This window comes from Aotus nancymaae, unplaced genomic scaffold, assembly GCF_030222135.1.
Source record: "Aotus nancymaae isolate 86718 unplaced genomic scaffold, 86718_ANA_hifiasm-v0.15.2.pri h1tg000018l, whole genome shotgun sequence".
NCBI lineage: Eukaryota > Metazoa > Chordata > Mammalia > Primates > Aotidae > Aotus > Aotus nancymaae.
In genome coordinates, this window is record NW_026988430.1 from 19,577,453 (window position 1) to 19,595,383 (window position 17,931).

At 50.1% G+C, this 17,931-nt stretch overlaps 1 protein-coding gene across 5 annotated transcripts in view; it reads left to right on the plus strand.

Moving 5' to 3' along the window:
• SLC13A5 (solute carrier family 13 member 5) overlaps positions 1 to 17,760 on the plus strand; it is a 31,819-nt gene extending 14,059 nt beyond the window's left edge. For 2 of the 5 annotated variants that reach the window (XM_012445550.2, XM_012445551.2), the window contains exons 6-12: positions 536 to 658; positions 5,917 to 6,132; positions 7,397 to 7,497; positions 8,418 to 8,536; positions 10,835 to 10,996; positions 14,173 to 14,310; positions 16,142 to 17,760. In XM_012445550.2, the coding sequence (XP_012300973.1) occupies positions 536 to 658; positions 5,917 to 6,132; positions 7,397 to 7,497; positions 8,418 to 8,536; positions 10,835 to 10,996; positions 14,173 to 14,310; positions 16,142 to 16,273 (991 nt within the window). In that variant the 3' untranslated portion in view covers positions 16,274 to 17,760. Of the gene's footprint in view, positions 1 to 535; positions 659 to 5,916; positions 6,133 to 7,396; positions 7,498 to 8,417; positions 10,754 to 10,834; positions 10,997 to 14,172; positions 14,311 to 16,141 lie in introns of those variants that run through there. The other 3 variants (XM_012445552.2, XM_012445554.2, XM_064378391.1) reach the window with 3 other exon arrangements.
• Positions 17,761 to 17,931: the final 171 nt, after the last annotated feature.

Sequence of the window (17,931 nt, forward strand, 5' to 3'; positions counted from 1 at the left end):
TGACATTCTTGAGCTAAAGGAGACAGCCCCTGGGGCTAGCAGAGCCTGGGGAATGGGAAGCAGAGCCTGCCGCAGAAGCGACCCTCCTCCAGCCTCCACTCTGGGAAGCTTTTGAGGTTTGCTTTGCCAAGGGTTGGGGAGGGCATCCTTTGCAGAAACCTACAGGGTGAAATTGCTGAGGTCTCTCTTCGGATCCCCAAAGCTATCAGCCAAATTACATGCATATGTATACAAAGGTGTATTTCTCTGGAGGGATGAACCGTAGCGTTCGTGAGACTCTTAGCAAGGCCTGGACACATAGAAGGGTCAGTGGGTCATTTCTTGGCCTTGTCTTGTGCTGTGGCCATGTTCTGAGGTCCCCACTCAGTTAGGGGATAATGCTTAGCAATGGACTTGGTGCCTAGACCTCAGGAGGATGTGACCTCCACTCAGGCCCACCTCTCAGGGCCCAGCTGCTGGTCTGCCCCCCAGCACAGGGCCCAGACCACTCCCCGCAGCTCAGCATCTGAGGTGGGGACCGGTGTCTCCTTTGCAGATTATTTCCTGACAGCAAGGACCTGGTGAACTTTGCCTCCTGGTTTGCATTTGCCTTTCCCAACATGTTGATAATGCTCCTGCTCTCCTGGCTGTGGCTCCAGTGTATTTACCTGAGATTCAAGTAAGTTTGAGCTGCTCACAGCCTGATGATAAATGATGCCTAATGATGCCTCAAGGCTGCAAAAAAGCCTTCAGACTCCACAGGCGGGTTTACACAGTGCTTCATCTGGCCCTGACCTTTCTCCAGCCCCGTGTCTCGCTAGTCTGCCCTCCTGTTCCTTCAACCCTGGGCTGCTCTCTGAGCTTCTGCACACATGATCCCCTCTTCCTGGAATGCCATTCTCTACCTTCCCACTTCCTCAGCCTTCAAGGCCAGTGCAAATGCTGCTTCCCTGAATTTCCCCCCCACCCCCCCACCCCCATTCCATCTCTGAGCCGTCCCTGGTCATATCACAGCCCTATCCTTCAGTATCTGCATTCCGGTTCCAGTGACTTAGAATTCCTCCAGAGCCACTATGATACCGGGCACAGCTCCCGGCACAGCTCTGGCACAGGGAGGAAGAGTGAGTGGGTTAAAGCAATTAAAGATAAGCTGGTCCCCACGTGCCTGTTCGATATTACTGTATGACCTTCCTCTTGCCCATGTGGGTCCATCAGGCCAGGTCACAGCAAACCTGTGACTCACCTCTGAGCTAAGCTCATATGCTCTGTGCCTCAATTCACAGGGAGTTTAAGCCAAGTAAACCCAGGAGTGATGACGTCCAAATCGTTCCAAATCTAGACCTTTACTGCATGCCTCTGATGTTCCCAGCAGTGTGCGGGTCCTGGAAAGTTTACCTTCCTGTTCCCAGCACACAGGCAAGTTCATCAGAGGCCACCTTTGATGGCAGCCAGACTTTGGACAGGAACCGTGACCAGTGGCTCGCAAATATCTAAAAAAAGTTATTGTTATTTTAGAACACACAAATTTATCTGTGGTGCAAAGGTGAACATGCCACACCAGGATAGAAAGTACTCAGCTCTGAGCTAAGTGCACATGCTCTATGCCTCAACCCACAGAGAACTCGGGCCAAGTGAAAACAGGGGAATATGTGACCAGAGGGAAGAGACTGCAGAGCGGAGAGGCGAAAGTGCCCGCAGAAACCTGTGATTTCATGAGGAAAATAGGGAATTTTCCTAAGTCTTCTTCTGAAGGAGGAACTGTTTTGAAAACTGCCATTAAAAAGTTGCTATACAGGCCAGGCACGGTGGCTCACACCTGTAATCCCAATGTTTTGGGAGGCCAAGGTGGGCAGATCGCCTGAGTCAGGAGTTTGTAACCAGCCTGGCCAACAAGGTGAAGCCCCGTCTCTACTAAAAATACAAAAATTAGCTAGGTGTGGTGGCCCATACCTCTAGTCCCAGCACTTTGGGAGGTTGAGATGGGCAGATGTCCTGAGGTCAGGAGTTCGAGACCCAGCCTGGCTAACATGGTAAATGAAACCCCATCTCTACTAAAAATACAAAAATTAGCTGGGTGTGGTGGGACGTGCCTGTAATCCCAGCTACTTGGGAGGCTGAGGCAGGAGAATTGCTTGAACAAGGGAGGCGGAGGTTATAGTGAGCCAAGATTGCACCATTGCACTCCAGCCTGGGTGACAGAGCAAGACTCCATCTTGAAAAAAAAAAAGTTACTATACACATTCAAAACAGTTACAATAATGATAGTAAGAATAATAATTTTATTTTTTTGAGGCGGATTCTCACTCTGTTGCCCAGGCTGGAGTGCAGTGACACAATCTCAGTTCATTGCAACCTCAGCTTCCTGGGTTCAAGTAATTCTCCTGCCTCAGCCTCCTGAGTAGCTAGGACTATAGGCGCTTGCACCATGTCCAGCTAATTTTTGTATTTTTAGTAGAGATGGGGCTTCACCATGTTGGCCAGGATGGTCTCAATCTCTTGACCTCATGATCCGCCCTCCTCGGCCTCCCAAAGTGCTGGGATTACAGGTGTGAGCCACTGCATCCGGCCAACAATAACAGTGTTAATGATCATTGCCCAAACCCCACTCTGTCCTGCCTGTGGATGGGGCAGGGAAGCTGCTCACGTGGCTGCCTGGCCACCTGTGACAGCAGCTCTCTCTGCCCTGCGTCTTGCATCTATACCAAAGTCCTGTTCATTTGCTCACATCCATCAAACAGGCCTCCCAGGAGATGATCTCGAACCTGCTGCCAGTGGGCATCTGTGTCTCCTCATGGGGTAATAGAAATAATCATGGCTAACATTTATTGATTGTTCATGATGTGCCAGACACAATTTTGAGCACTGTTTTTTTTTGAGATGGAGTTTCACTCTGTCGCCCAGGCTGGAGTGCAGTGGCATGATCTTGGCTCACTGCAACCTCCGCCTCCCGGGTTCAAGCGATTCTCCCTGCCTCAGCCTCCTGAGTAGCTGGGATTGCAGTCACCCGCCACCACGCCCAGCTAATTTTTGTATTTTGAAATAGAGACAGGGTTTTGCCATGTTGGCCAGGCTGGTCTTGAACTCCTGACCTCAGATGGTCTGCCCGCTTCAGCCTCCCAAAGTGCTGGGATTATGTAAGCCACCTCGTCTGGCCTGAGCACTCTTAAACTTAATTAATTTTCATAACAACCTATGAGGTCGGCACTATTATTATTATTCCTAATTTACAGACAAGGCAACTGAGGCATGGAGAGGTGATGTGGTGTACACAGCGTTGTGTCATGGGGAAGTAGGGAACTGAGACTTGAACCCAGGCACTTTGGCTCTCCACTGCATGGCATCCCCTCTTGGGGAGGCTGAGGGTTGCTGCCCTTAGTTGCCTCTAGACATAAGCATGACCAGGTGTCAGAGCATTCGTTGCGGCCCAGGGTCTGCCCTAGAACCCTAAGGCCCACTGAGGAAGAGGAGGGAGATAGCGTGGCAATGGGACCACAAGGGTATCATCACCTTCTTGTCTGGCCAGAGGTGGATGTCAGGCCCCTGGAGATTCACAGCCAAGAACCTGAAGCTGCAGTCCACCCAGCCTGGCATGGCCTTCTTATTGACTGGCAGGGGAGCCTGGGAGTGTCTGCAGCAGGGGGCTTCTGAGCATGCTCGCGGTGGGGTGTCCATCTGCAGCCCAATCCCACCCCTTCCTGACAGCTGCTCTAGTTTGGACGCCTGCAGTGTGGCTGGCCAGGGTGGCTCACAGGAGCTTTGTTTTGGTTCCAGATCTGGAAGGTAGAGGACAGCTTTTACATTTGGTTTGAGTGATGGGAACAGCGCTGTGGCCCAGGCCCTGTCCTACCGCAAACTAGGACCTGGTGATCCCTGCCTGCCTTTGTGGCCTCATGGACCTCCCCTCCTGAGGCCAGGGAGCACCTGTCTCCGCTGTAGGAAGCAGCTGCGCTGTCAGCTCTTGCTCCCGCTTGAGTTCCTCATCTGAATGGTCGTGGAGAACAAGGTTAAGGTCTTGGCCTCTAGCCTAATCCAGAAAAACTACCTTGCTGAGGAGTCCAGTGTAGCCTCCTAGACTATATCTAGCAAAGAGGGCCAGACCCCACCGCAGGAACACCGAGAAGTACATGGGATATTATTACTGGTTATACCTAACTGTCCCAACCAGGCTCACCTCCTGTAATAGGGATGAGGGTTTTGGGACCCCTACCAGGGCAGAGGCACTCAAAGCTCAAGGATCTCTTCCCTCTTCTTGGCTCTGCAGCATATTCAGTCCAGGTTCACCGTGGGGCATCTTGGTGAAGGCAGAAGGACACTGCGGTCCCCACCCCGATCCCAACCTAGGTCCCTCACAGGCCAACTGGATCCATTTGCTTGCATCTCATGCCAGTCTGGTAGTCATCAGATGAAATTAACCCAGAGATGAGAGCAAAGCTGCTTAGCACAAGAGACTGAAGGCTTGGCGGTGCCACTGTGGGCACCAGCGTTGGATAACTGCATATTCCATGCAGCCTCAGAGTCTGCAACTTCTGTAGTGTTGGGGATTAGCTGCCAGCACCAAATGCAGGCTCTGGATCCTGGGCCACTAGTAATAGCAAGGTCACCCCTTATACTGAAGCCCTTGGCTGAGCCCCAGAGTCTCTAGAATGACAAGTGGCAGCAGACGTGAGGTGCTTGGTAGAGCACAAACTTTACCAAGGCCATGACAGCAGAGAGGCTCCCTCTTACAGCAGCAGAGTCATCCTCATGCCCAGTGTCTAGAGAATGTCCCTGGCGGGTGACCCTCAGGACACAGAGCCTTGCCCCTTTGCCCAGCAGAGAGATCCTGGACAGCTGTGCAGACCCAAGATCCGATCAGTGTTGCCTCTTTTCTTGATCCCTGAGCACCCCAGAAAGCCGTGTCCTGATGTTCTGGTATCCCCACGCTCCAGGCCAAGCCACCATCACACCAACACTTGACCCACAATCTCCAAGGCTATTCACATCCAGCACTGGCTTCTGGAATGAGCACCTATTCCATCAACCCCTGCCCTCCTAGGATTATGTCTTAGGGCCCCCCGAAGGGCTCTCCCAAGGGACGGCTCTCCAAGGACAATATTCTTGCCCTTGTCCACCCCTTCAAATCAACAGTGGCTGGAACTGGAATGTGTGAATGCAATCTTCAGAAACTGGGGCCCCTGTGCATGCCTTAGTCCCATGCACAGGGGCCCCAGTTATCCCCTCTCCACAGCTGAGCTTCCCTCTGCACCTCCTCCAAGAACCTCCTCTGGTCTCTGCCTCCTCATGCCAACACCACCTTAGGGGAGGCCCTGCAGGATGCCCTGGGCAATGGACACTGGTCCTAAGGAGGCCCATCCAGCATGGAGGTGCCCATCCTGGGCTGGCTTCCTTCCTGCCCTAGCCATGCCTGCTGCTAGCCCCAGGGTCTCCTGAATCCCTCATCCTGCACCTCCAGCTCCCGGGAATGCGAGGACCCATTCTGCTCCTTACCAGCCCTGTCTGCCAGGATTCATACTCACTCCCTGTGTCTTACTGAGCCACCTTGGTGATGGGGGTTGGCATCCCAACACCATCAAAGCTCCAGGCTGAGGTGGAAGGAGGAAGACTTGGGAAGGATGTGAGGGAGCCCTGGTCCCACCTTGAGCAGGCTCTGGGACTTCTTATGGCCTTACCCTAAGTGACCCTGGAGCAGCCAGTCTCCAGGTGACTGTGCACCTGCCAAGACCGTCCAGCCTCTCTACAGAGACTTTTCCCTACTACATTCTGGGATGGAAGAACAGGAGAGGGAAAGAGGCAGGAAGGGCCTTTCTCCAGGCCCTACAGCAGGCAAGGGCAGCATTATATGTCTTTCTGCTGTAGAACTAAAAGTCTATGCTCCATCTGACCAGTACATGAGCCAACCAGTCTGCTCTGCCCTTCTCTCATCTTTGCATTCTCCAGTTTTAAAAAGTCCTGGGGCTGTGGGCTAGAGAGGAGGAATAATGAGAAGGCTGCTCTCAAGATGCTGCAGGAGGAGTACAGGAAGCTGGGGCCCTTCTCCTTCGCGGAGGTCAACGTCCTGATCTGCTTCCTCCTGCTGGTCGTCCTGTGGTTCTCCCGAGACCCCGGCTTCATGCCCGGCTGGCTGACTGTCGCCTGGGTGGAGGGTGAGACAAAGTAAGTCTTTGATTCAATAGAAATCACTGGCTTAGGGCTGGGTGCGGTGGCTCACGCCTGTAATCCCAGCACTTTGGGAGGCCGAGGCAGGCGGATCACAAGGTCAGGAGATCGAGACCATCCTGGCTAACACAGTGAAACACCATCTCTACTGAAAATACAAAAAAATTAGCTGGGCGTGGTGGTGAATGCCTGTAGTCCCAGCTACTTGGGAGACTGAGGCAGGAGAATCACTTGAACCTGGGAGGCAGAGGTTGCAGTGAGCCGAGATTGCACCACAGCACTCCAGCCTGGGCGACAGAGTGAGATTCCATCTCAAACAAAACAAAACAAAAACAAAAACAAAATCAGAAAAGAAAAAAGGAAAAGAAATTGCTGGCTTAGTGCACTGGTGCCTAAATGCTGCAGTTCTTAGCTACAGGTGGCAAGAGGAATGTGGGCTAGGCACTCATGCTTGGTCAAGGTTTCTCTTTTTTTGGGAGTTGGGTTTCAGAGAGCGCTCTGTTGGTTTCATGACTTATTTTTGTGTTTTGACCAAGCTTTACAATAAGACCCCAAATGTGTTCCTGTGGTATCCTCTCCTCCCTGAGTAAGCTGAGCAGAAAATACTTGGCCAGGCACAGTGGCCAGAGCTGTGCTGAGAGAGATTTCTTGGGCTAGGATTAGGGCTCCCAGAGCTCTGGTTTCCAAATCTCTGCTCTGCCATCTTCCCTTTCTTATCTTCACATCTGGTCAAATCCCTCCAAAGGCACACATCCAGGGAGCTTCATAGACAGAGACTTGGCAAAGTGGGTACATGTAGTTTCTCTCCTGGCTAAGATGCTGTCAAAATGGAAGAAAGGTTGAGAAACATGTACATCCTAGAAAAGGCGAAAGACGTGGGCAGGGAGATGCTGCCTGTCATGGCCATTTCGCTTTGAAGGTCGGCTTGGGTCAGCACCAAAGTCCTTGTGGCCACTCTGGTGAACCCAAAATTCTAGAGAACCTGGTCAAGAAGAGGTCCTGAAATACACCTATGGAGAATGCATGTGCCGAGAGAGGGAATTAGGCTGCTTAGGGTCACCCAAAGTTGGTGGCCAAGAGTGTGGGCATCTTGATTTCTAGCCAGGACTCAGTCTACCACACCACTCTTGACCTTGACTTTTAGGGCTATATGAGCCTGTTTCTTTGCATAGGAGCATTTAGACACAGAACTGCTGGTGTTGGAATGGCTTTGTTGAGTGACTGTCATTACAGCAGCTGAGCTGTGCTTTGCCCCACCTAGGTATGCCTCCGATGCCACTGTGGCCATCTTTGTGGCCATCCTGCTATTCATTGTGCCTTCACAGAAGCCCAGGTTCAACTTCTGCAGCCAGACTGAGGAAGGTAAGGCTCCTGTCCTGATCTTCCAGTCGTCAGGACTGGAGCGCAGGAAGCAAAGGATCACTGTGGGATGCCCTGGGCTCTAAAGGGAGAAAATCCCAGTATATCCAAGAGGATTCGCTACATAACAAAAGCCTGGAAGACAGTGGCTTTCAAGCCACCAGTGGTATTATTTAGTGTAAAATGTCTTCTCTTTTGCTTTTTAAACATTTGAAATTTTATTTATATTACAACAGGAACAGAAAATGTTTTAAATTTCCCATTAACACCACCAGTAATTTTTTGTTTTCTCTCTTCCTCCCAGGCTTTGCTAATATGCATATATATTACATTATAATCAAAACACACAGTTTGAATCCTATTTCTTTGTTGTTTCTTCTTCCGCTTTTGATTGACAGTACACTATACACATTTCTTACTCTTGCTATGGTCCTCAAATATATTTTCTCTAATAATGGTATTATATTGCGTAGAGGGGATGTAATAATTCTCCCGTTATAGAACATTTTGGCTGTTTTGAATTTTTTATTTTCAGAAATTAATGTTTTCTTGTATATAGCTTTTCCTTTGAGGGTATTTCTCCTTTAGGGTAAACTTCTAGGAGTAATATTGCTGGGGCAATAGAATATGAAGTCTTAATGGCTCTTAAAATGTATGGCCAAATTGCTTTTCAAAAAGGTTGTACCAATTTCTGGTGCTATTGGCAGTGTGTGCCATAGTTTGACCATATCCTCACCAGCAATGTATATATATTAGTGTAAACTTTAGCTCATTTATAGGTAGGAGATGGTACCTTGTTGTTCTTATGGCTTGATTCCCCCTTGATACTAGATTTCTTTTGTCTTCTAATGCTGCTCTGGGGTGTGTGTGTGTGTGTGTGTGTGTGTGTGTGTGTGTGTGTGTGTGTTTATTTTTCTTCTCAGAAAGGAAAACTCCATTTTATCCCCCTGCCCTGCTGGATTGGAAAGTCACCCAGGAGAAAGTGCCCTGGGGCATCGTGCTGCTACTAGGGGGTGGATTTGCTCTGGCTAAAGGATGCGAGGTAACTTCTCCAGCCACAGGCTGCCCAGAGCCCTCTTCTTTGACAAGAGCGTGACATTTCTCTACCCTTCCATCCCTGGGCTTGTGTTTTTCTGTGCCTGTACCAAACTGCACATTCCTTGAGAACAGGGACTCTGTCTTCTCACCTAGGAACTCTACACCACACATAGGGCCTGGAAGACACAAAGTAACCTTTGGGTGATTGCAGGAATGAGTGAATGAGTGACCCTGGTTAGCCAAGAAGGGCAGAGGACACTGTCAGGTACCCTTTGGGGTTTGATAATAATGACCTCTGCTTTGATTTTTCTGAGGGAAATCTTTCTTTCAAGTCCGTGTCAATATTGTTTGCTACCACCTTTGGTTGTTCAGCTGGCTGTGCTCTTTGTTAACATGGTAGCTACTTCAAAGTTTTTCTTTAGCTAAGTATGTAGCAGCATAGGAGGAGAGGAACATTTTGGAAAATACACAAAAATGTAACTTTCTCTACTTCCCTCCTTACCTCCTAGGGAAGAAATGAGCCAGAGGGAGGGATGAGCCAGCTTGCTGCTGCTATCCTCCAACCAACCGTCCACCCGTTCAGGAGTGTAATAGATAGACATGGTCTTGTTATTGCTGTTCCCTCAATATCTAGGACACAGCTTGGTGCCTAATGGGTGCTAAATGTTGTGGGGGTGAAAAAATCCAGTCATCTCTTGATCCATTCATCCATGCATCTATTCAAGTCTCCATCTATCCATCCATCCAGCCAGCCAGCCAGCCATCTACCCATCTATCCACCCAACCATCCATCCATCCATCCACCCATCCATCCATCCATCCATCCACTCATCCATCCATCCATCCACCTATCCATCCATCCATCCATCCATCCATCCACTCATCTATCCATCTATCTATCCATCCATCCATCCATCATCCATCCATTCATCCATCCACTCACCCACCCATCCATCCATTCATCCACCCATCTATCCATCCATCCATCTAACCATCCACCATCTATCTATCCATCCATCCATCCACTCATCCATCCATCCATCCACCTATCCATCCATCCATCCATCCATCCACTCATCCATCCATCATTCATCCATCCATCCATCCATCCATCCATCCAACATTCCTATTATGTCCCTAGTGTTAGGCCAGGCACAGAGATTAAAGAGGAGATTGAGATATGGTTCCTGTTCTTGACAGACTTCAAGACTAGGAAGGGCACATATGTGGAAGGGCATTTCAGGAAGTGGGACACGAGCAAGGGCGAAAATGTGAGATATTTAGCTGAGGAGAAGTAGAAGATGAGGCTAGTGAGGCTACCAGAAGTCGCTCCTCTGAGTGCCCCTAGATAGCGGGGTGTGGACTGGATCGTGAAGGCAGTAGACAGCCACTAAAGGACTGAGGCCAGGGGGTGAGTTGGTCAGATCTGCAGGTCAGGAAATCACTCTGATGTCTGGAGTCAGGACCTGGGATGGGCAGGGCATGGAGGAGAACTAGCTGAGACTCTGCAGCCTTCATTTCACTCAGGCTCAGAACTTTGGACTCTGTGGACATTCTCTCCTTGACATTCCCTCCTCCTCCGGCCCCCAGCACAGCAGCATCTCCAGCTTTCCTTGAGACTCGGACTATTCCTGCTCAGCCTCTGTTGCTGACTTCTCCTCTGTTCTCCCTGAAATAGGAGTGTCCGTCCAGGCTCTGTCCTTGGCCTCTCCTCTCTTTACGCTTCGTTCTCTCCCTGGACAATCTCTTCTCAGCTCAAAGCCCTAAATCTAAACCCTCAATTTCTGGTCGAAATCAATCTCCTGAGCTTCCAAAACTGTGGAGGACTGAAGAGGAGGAGATGGATGTGAGACGTTTGGGTGACTTGGTGACTGAATGGGTATAAGAAATGAGGGGAACACAGACCTGGCAGCATGGTTCCCAGCCTTCTGGGTTTGGACAGCTGGTGGATAGTGAGTCCGTTCACCAAACCGGGAGGCCCAGAGAGAGAAGCAGATTCTGGGCTATCGAGGATGAATGCAGGATGGTGCATATTGAGTCTGTTGTGCTCATGGGACATCTGGGTGGACATTTTCAGAAGGCATATGGGTGTGTAAATCCAGATAGTAGGCCAGCTGGCTGGATGTACAGATTTAGAAGACAGCAGAGTGAGGATGGGGATGAAAATGGTGGGAATGGATGAGGTCACCTATGAGGTGTAGAGAAAGAGGGTCGGGAGGAGAGGATGAGCCAAGCTTTCTCTGGCCCTGAAGGAACTGCAAGCCAGGAGCCCTGCAATAACTGCCCTCCTGGTGCTTCCCAGGCCTCGGGGTTGTCCGAGTGGATGGGGAAGCAGATGGAACCCTTGCACGCAGTGCCCCCGGCAGCCATCACCTTGATCTTATCCTTGCTTGTTGCCGTGTTCACTGAGTGCACAAGCAACGTGGCCACCACCACCCTGTTCCTGCCCATCTTTGCCTCCATGGTAAGTAACCTAATGGTGGGAAGGGGCCCTTCCATTTCACAGGAAGCTGTCAACACATGGCCATGTTCTGGGTCCCTAAAGAGGCAGCGGTCCAGGCCAGAGCCAGACCAGGCTTTGGAGACCCAGGTCTGGCTGTGATGTGGATTTGTGGACCCTGGATGCCTCTGCTCCTGGGGCCTCCGCTGCTTTGCCACTCCTCTTTGTACCCCTCATGCTGGCCAAGGCATCAAACATGGACCAAGTTCTCAGATTTGTTTTATAAATCTCACTGGATTATTTTTCAAGCTGGGGAGACAGGACGGGCTAACGAGGAGCAGGCCAGAGCCGTGGTCTCTGGGTGTGGAGCACAGGTGTGCAGAAGGACTGCAGAGCAGGAGCAGCACTGGCCGGAACCCCCCAGGAAGAGGCCCTGGAGGAGTGGGGACTTGGGAATGGGCGGAAGGAGAGAGAGAATTCTCGGACGGTGGAGCAGTGCACATAAAGGGCAATGGTACACATGACTGCGGACTCCTGGAGGCCTTGCTTGACGAGCACAGGGATAAAGGATCACAGGGAGTTGAGAGAGGTAGCTGTTGCTTGTGGGAAAATCTGCTGAGTGCCAGGCTAAAGCATTCTATTCTGTGGACAAGCATGTTTTTGAGTTGGGATTGAAAAGAAAGCAGAGCTTATAGGAAAATCAGTGGCTATCATTTTTTTTCCATTTCCTTCTGTCACCCATTGCAAAGACGTACCAGCCTCAGGGTAGTGTGAAAAGAGCCCTGGTCTTGCAGTCGGAAGACCTGAGTTCAAGATGTGGGATCTTTGCACATGGCCCTTAACTTCTTTCCTCCTGGAGCTGTGCTGATGGCCAAGTAAGATGAGGGCTATGAAAACCTCTGTAGACTGCAAAATGAGCATGGGAGAGGCTGTCATTATTCTGGAATTGGGAGACAGATTTACAAAGGGCCTGAACACAGGACTGAAGTTGGTAAATTTCCATTCAGCTGCCTGGGCGTCTGTGTGTATAAAAAGCAAAACTAAGTGTTTTTTTTCCTTTCCAAGTGAAGATGAAAGTGTTAAAAATAGCAAGGAGGTGAAAGTGTGAAAAATAGCAAAGAGGCCTGTCTCTTCTTCTCCTAAGCAGGTTGCCCAGACAGATGCCCAGTAAGAGGAGCCCCTTTTGATGCTGGGTGCGTGGTGGCGATGCCTCCTCTCTCCTAGCAAAGGCCCTGGCTTTGTCATCTCCAGCTCTAACTGGGAACACCAAGGGTCCCAACCAGACAACTGCAGGCTCTAACGGGCCCTTTGAAAACAAGCTTTTCTAGAACCAGAAACCCCAAGTAAAATTTCCCCCAGCTACCTCTAAGGCCCATCACAATCTTGTCTCATGCCTACCTATAAGAAAAGAAAAGGTGGTGGTCATTGAGCTGGTTTGCCAAGGAGTGTGGGGTGCAGACACCACGTGGTACCTAGAGCCAAGAAAATGAGGATGGTGGAGGAGAGGCACCAGGGAAGAGCCAGGTCCCTGCCTGGGAGCTCTCAGTGATTCCAGAGGATGTGGGACGTGCTGCAGTCGTTTCGGAGGGCTGTTTACCAACAGGAACCATAACATTAAATCTGCTTCGACCCCTTGACTCAGCAATTTATGTTTGGGAATACATCTTAGGAAAGTAATCAGAGATGCCTACAAACATATATTATGATGTTGTATGGCAGAATTATTATACAAATATATTCATAGTAATGGGGGTTTGCGGAAATAAATTATCATATATTCATATAACACTATCAGGCCATTAAAAATCACAGTTTCGAAGAGTAATAAAATGGGAACATGCTCATAGTATTATTTCTTTAAATTGCAGATGGTATATGGCTAAAAGTGTCTAATAATGCAAAGATGTGTACAGACCTTAAACTTCTAGCCTCCTCCCTAGAGATGACATCTGTTACTAATTTCTCAGGTGTCTTTCTGGATATATTATACACACACACACACACACACACATACACACACACTCACTCACTCTCTTTTTAAATAAATGGCATCATTGTATAGTCATTACACATCTTAATTTTTTTTGTTGTTTTTTTTTTGAGATGGAGTTTCGCTCTCATCACCCAGGCTGGAGTGCAATGGCGCGATCTCGGCTCACTGCAACCTCTGTCTCCTGGGTTCAAGCAATTCTCCTGCCTCAGCCTTTCAACTAGCTGGGATTACAGGCACCAGCTACCTTGCCCCGCTAATTTTTGTATTTTTAGTAGAGATGGGGTTTCACCAAGTTGGCCAAGCTGGTCTCAAACTCGTGACCTCAGGTGATCCACCTGCCTTGGCCTCCCAAAGTGCTGGGATTACAGATGTGAGCCACTGCACCTGGCCATACATCTTAATTTTTAAAAAATCTAACCATAGGTCTTGGTGATCTTTCCATAGAAGCACAAAAAACGAATCCAATTGTTTGTAGCTGCATACTATTCCATGGCTTGTATGTATCATATTTTATTTAGCCGTCCTGCTATTAGTGATCATGGAGTTGGCTTCCTGCATTTTCCTGTTATATTGTTGCCACAAACATGTTTGCATGTGTCTGCCCTCATGTGCATGTAAATCTGCATGATACATAATTGATTTGATAGCTTTTAGGAATTATTAATTCATACACTCAACAAATATTTAATGAGTGCCTGCTCTCTGATAGGTGCTGTTAGATGTGGCTGAATTTTAAAGTGTAGAATTTAAAAGGTGGCTACCAAATTCCATGTGCGAAATGACCCCTTCCATGTATAGAAACACACACATCCACAGATTTATATGCAGGTGAGAAGATGTGGTCCCTGCCCTCTAGGTTCCCGGTCTGTGGCAGGACCGACAGACATTTGCACGTGGCACTGGAAGGTTGAGTGCAGTCTAAGTACTCAGCATGGTCTCTGGCACATAGTAGGTGCCCAAGAAATATATGTTGAATGAATTGAGGGGGTTCAGAAAGGCCTTCCAGGGGAGGTAGCCTCTGAGCTCAGCCTTCAGTGTTTGGTAGGTAAAGTTATCTGCCAGAGATGTGGCAAAAGGGAGAGGAACCAAGACAGAGGCACAGAGGTTCAAACGTACCTGGCACGTTCAGAGAATGCTTTTCAGAATCCCGTCCCCAAGAGCGTCTATGTTCTGTACAGTGATGTTGCAGTGCTGTGTTTTTCTGCAGTCTCGCTCCATCGGCCTCAATCCGCTGTACGTCATGCTCCCCTGCACCCTGAGTGCCTCCTTTGCCTTCATGTTGCCTGTGGCCACCCCTCCGAATGCCATCGTGTTCACCTACGGGCACCTCAAGGTTGCTGACATGGTAACACAGCTGTTTTTATTCACTCCCATTAGACTATAATGCTGTTGTCATTAAAGGATGCCCCATTTATGAATGACGTGTGAGTTTCAAAATGATGTCATATGATTTGGGAATACCACGGAACATCCAGACCTGTAGTCACTGTTTACATTTATAATGCAGCTTTTCACTGCAACCTCTGCCTCCTGGGTTCAAGCGATTCTTCTGCCTCAGCCTCCCAAGTAGCTGGGATTACATTTGCCAGCCACGTCACCCCACTAATTTTTGTGTTTTTAGTAGAGATGGGGTTCGTCGTGTTCCATTGTGTTAACCTACGGGTACCTCAAGTTTGCTGACATGGTAACACAGCTGTTTTTATTTACTCCCGTGGAACTATAATTCAGTTGTCATAACAGATGCCCCGTTAATGAATGACATGTGAGTTTCAAAATGATGTCATATGATTTTCCAGACCTGTAGTCATAGTCTACATTTACAATGCAGCTTTTCTTTTTTCTTTTCTTCTTCTTCTTTTTTTTTTTTAAGTGATCTCAAACCTCACACACTATTCTTTCTCTGAAGTGGGCTGCAGAGTCTCCCACCTAGAGAAGCCTGTGCAGGCACCAGGGGAGTCCTTGGAAGGGGTGAAGGTGGGGCTGGACTCACATGGCCAAGGACGGACCATGAAGATAGGCAGGGCAGGCTTAGGCAGCAGGGAGATGCTACTGACAGTCACAGAGATTCAGAGGGGTGTCTGAAGAGGGAGAGCAGAGAGAGGAAGAGAGAGACCACTGCTTGGGAGTGGATGGTAGATGATGCCTTGGGAACAAATGCAGTCAGAGGAAGAACTCTTCATGCCTGGCTTGGCTCTATCACCTCTGATGGGAGAAGAAAGGCAGCTTTGCAGCTCTGGGGTGGGATAGGGGAAAGTGTGTGAACCCAGGAGGCCAGAAATGCACCTTGGACCAATCAGGTGTTCCTTATCTCAGAGCCTCTGCTGGGTATCTCAGGGACTCCATGGAGCATTTTCATAAAAAGGGTGGGTCCTGGCTGGGCACAGTGGCTCATGCCTGTAATCCCAGCACTTTGGGAGGCTGAGGCAGGTGGATCACGAGGTCAGGAGTTCGAGACCAGCTTGACCAACATGGTGAAATAATGTCTCTACTAAAAATACAAAAATTAGCCAGTCATGGTGGCGTGTGCCTGCAATCTCAGCTACTCAGGAGGCTGAAGCAGGAGAATCAATTGAACCCAGGAGGCGGAGGTTGCAGTGAGCCAAGATCGCACCACTGCACCCCAGTCTGGGTGATAGAGTGAGACTCCATCTCAAAAAAAAGAAAAAAAAAAAAAAAAAGAGTGGATCCCAGAAACCGTGGACTGCAAACCTGATTCCAATCCCCAGTAAAATATCTACAATAGGCCAGTGAAGCAGTGGTTAGCCATCATGGGGGAAGACTGCAGAGCAGGCATCAGAAAGAGCCCGAGGAGGTCCACAGGGAAGCTGGCACGTCCTTGCAGGATGCTTAGGGCACTGGGGTGAGCAGTGAACCAGGACTCACATGCTGGGCCCTGTCACCATTCCCCTGAACGGCCTAGGCTGCTGCCTCCCACCACCTCTCTGAGGTCATTTTCCAAATGCTCATGGGCATAAAGAACCCATCTGTTCTGCCTACTTCCCAGGGATGCCTTGAGTACCAGGGATACCTGGGGGACCTGAAGAGGCTCTGTCTGGGCGTTGGGGGAGCACAGAGCATGGGCGAGGCCCAGGGAACTGGCCCTTTGACTTCCTCTCTGAGAGTGCGAGTTCCCAGCAGGCCTCAGGATGCTGACTCTGACCCTGTCTCTTTTCCAGGTGAAAACAGGACTTATGATGAACATCATTGGAGTCTTCTGTGTGTTTTTGTCTGTCAACACCTGGGGACGGGCCATATTTGACTTGGATCATTTCCCTGACTGGGCTAATGTGACACATGTCGAGACTTAGGGAGAGCCACAAGACCACGCACACAGCCCCACCCTCCTCAGGACTATGGAATCTTCTGACACACCTTGCACAGAGTTTTGGGGTCACACCCCAAAGTGACTCAATGATGTCCACATGCCATCAAAACCCAGCCAGTGGGCCATCTCTTCCTCCAGGCCCAGATGCAGAGATGGGAATGGGCGGCTGGAGGGCAGGCTCAGAAGTGAAGGGAACCCCTCAAGGGCTGCTGGACCCCTCTTTCCCAAGCCTTGCCATTATCGCTGTGGGGGCAGGTAGCCGAGGGATCAGGATGCAGGCTCCTGTACCCGCTCTGCCTACAGCATCCCCTACCTGGGGCTCTGGTTTTCACTCGCTTCGTCCTAGGTAGTTTAAGTGGGAATCAGATCCTCTGGTTGAAAGCTAAGACAACCACCTACCAGCGCCCATGCCCCTCCCAGTTCACCTTGAGCTGCCTCAGTTCATCTCTGTCATTCTGAACGGGACACCCCAGCCAGGGACAGAGTGCCTGGTCTGGAGCAGCCTCCCACTGCTGGAGTGAGAGTGGGAACCAGAGCCTCTCGGAGCCTCTCGGAACTCCTCGTGTGGCCACCACCAAAAAAACGATGAGGAATCTGAGTTGTAACTCCAGGATGACACCTGGCTTCCCACCCACAGTGCACCACTGGCCAGCCTGCTCTTTTCGAGACTTTGTTCTGTTTTAATTGACTGGACCCCTGTCCCACCTCCCCAGTGAGCCCCCTTCAACTCCTGGGACCCCTGTTGTCTGGGCTAACATTTGCCGAGATGCCCTGGCTGGCACCCTCTGGTGTCCCCCTTTTCTCCCAGGCAGGTCATCTTTTCTGGGAGATGCTTTCCCTGCCATCCCCAAATAGCTCGGATCACACTCCAAGTATGGGCAGTGATGGTGCTCTGGGGGCCACAGTGGGCCCTCTAGGTCCTCCCTCACCTGAGGCCCAGAGTGGACACAGCTGTGAATTTCCCCTAACTAGGCCACTTCGGAGACTTTCATGCCAGAGTGTGAGCTCCTCTGGGGAAAGTCTTCACTTTGTTGACTGGCCTTCACAGCCATGCCTGGTGACAGCAGCGGATCGCTGAGAATGAGCAGTGCTTGGCCCCTCAGCAGACAACCCCTGCTCGTGAGCCAATCTACTTGAAGTTACTTGGACAAAGACCCCAAAGTGGGGCAGCAACTCCCCAGTGGCCGTTGGAATCCTCAGAACTCCCCTGTAAGATACAGACATGAGAGACAAGTACCTTCTTGCCCCCACAAGCCCATTGTATTTCCTTCTTGCACTGCTCTGGAAGAGAGATAGTAGCAGATAGATGAGCTCCTGGATGACATTTTCCAGGGCAGGAGAAAGTATGAGAGTCTCAGGAAACCCCATCAAGGGCCGAGTGTGTGTCCGGTTCCTTGGGTGGGACAATTTCTGACCGCACTGTCCAGGTCTTGCTCTCATTAAATGCTCTGTCTCCCATGGAAAGTTCCACTGTGCTGCTGACTCGTCTCTGGTTTTCTGCAGTGTGGGGAGCCCAGGGAGTTGGATGAATGAACAGTTACTCCCGGCCCCCCTCCTGGGTGCCGGGCCTTCCTGTCCCTGGTGAATCCACTAGTTATCTCATTTGATCTTTGCAGCGACCCTGTGAAATAGGAAGGTGTT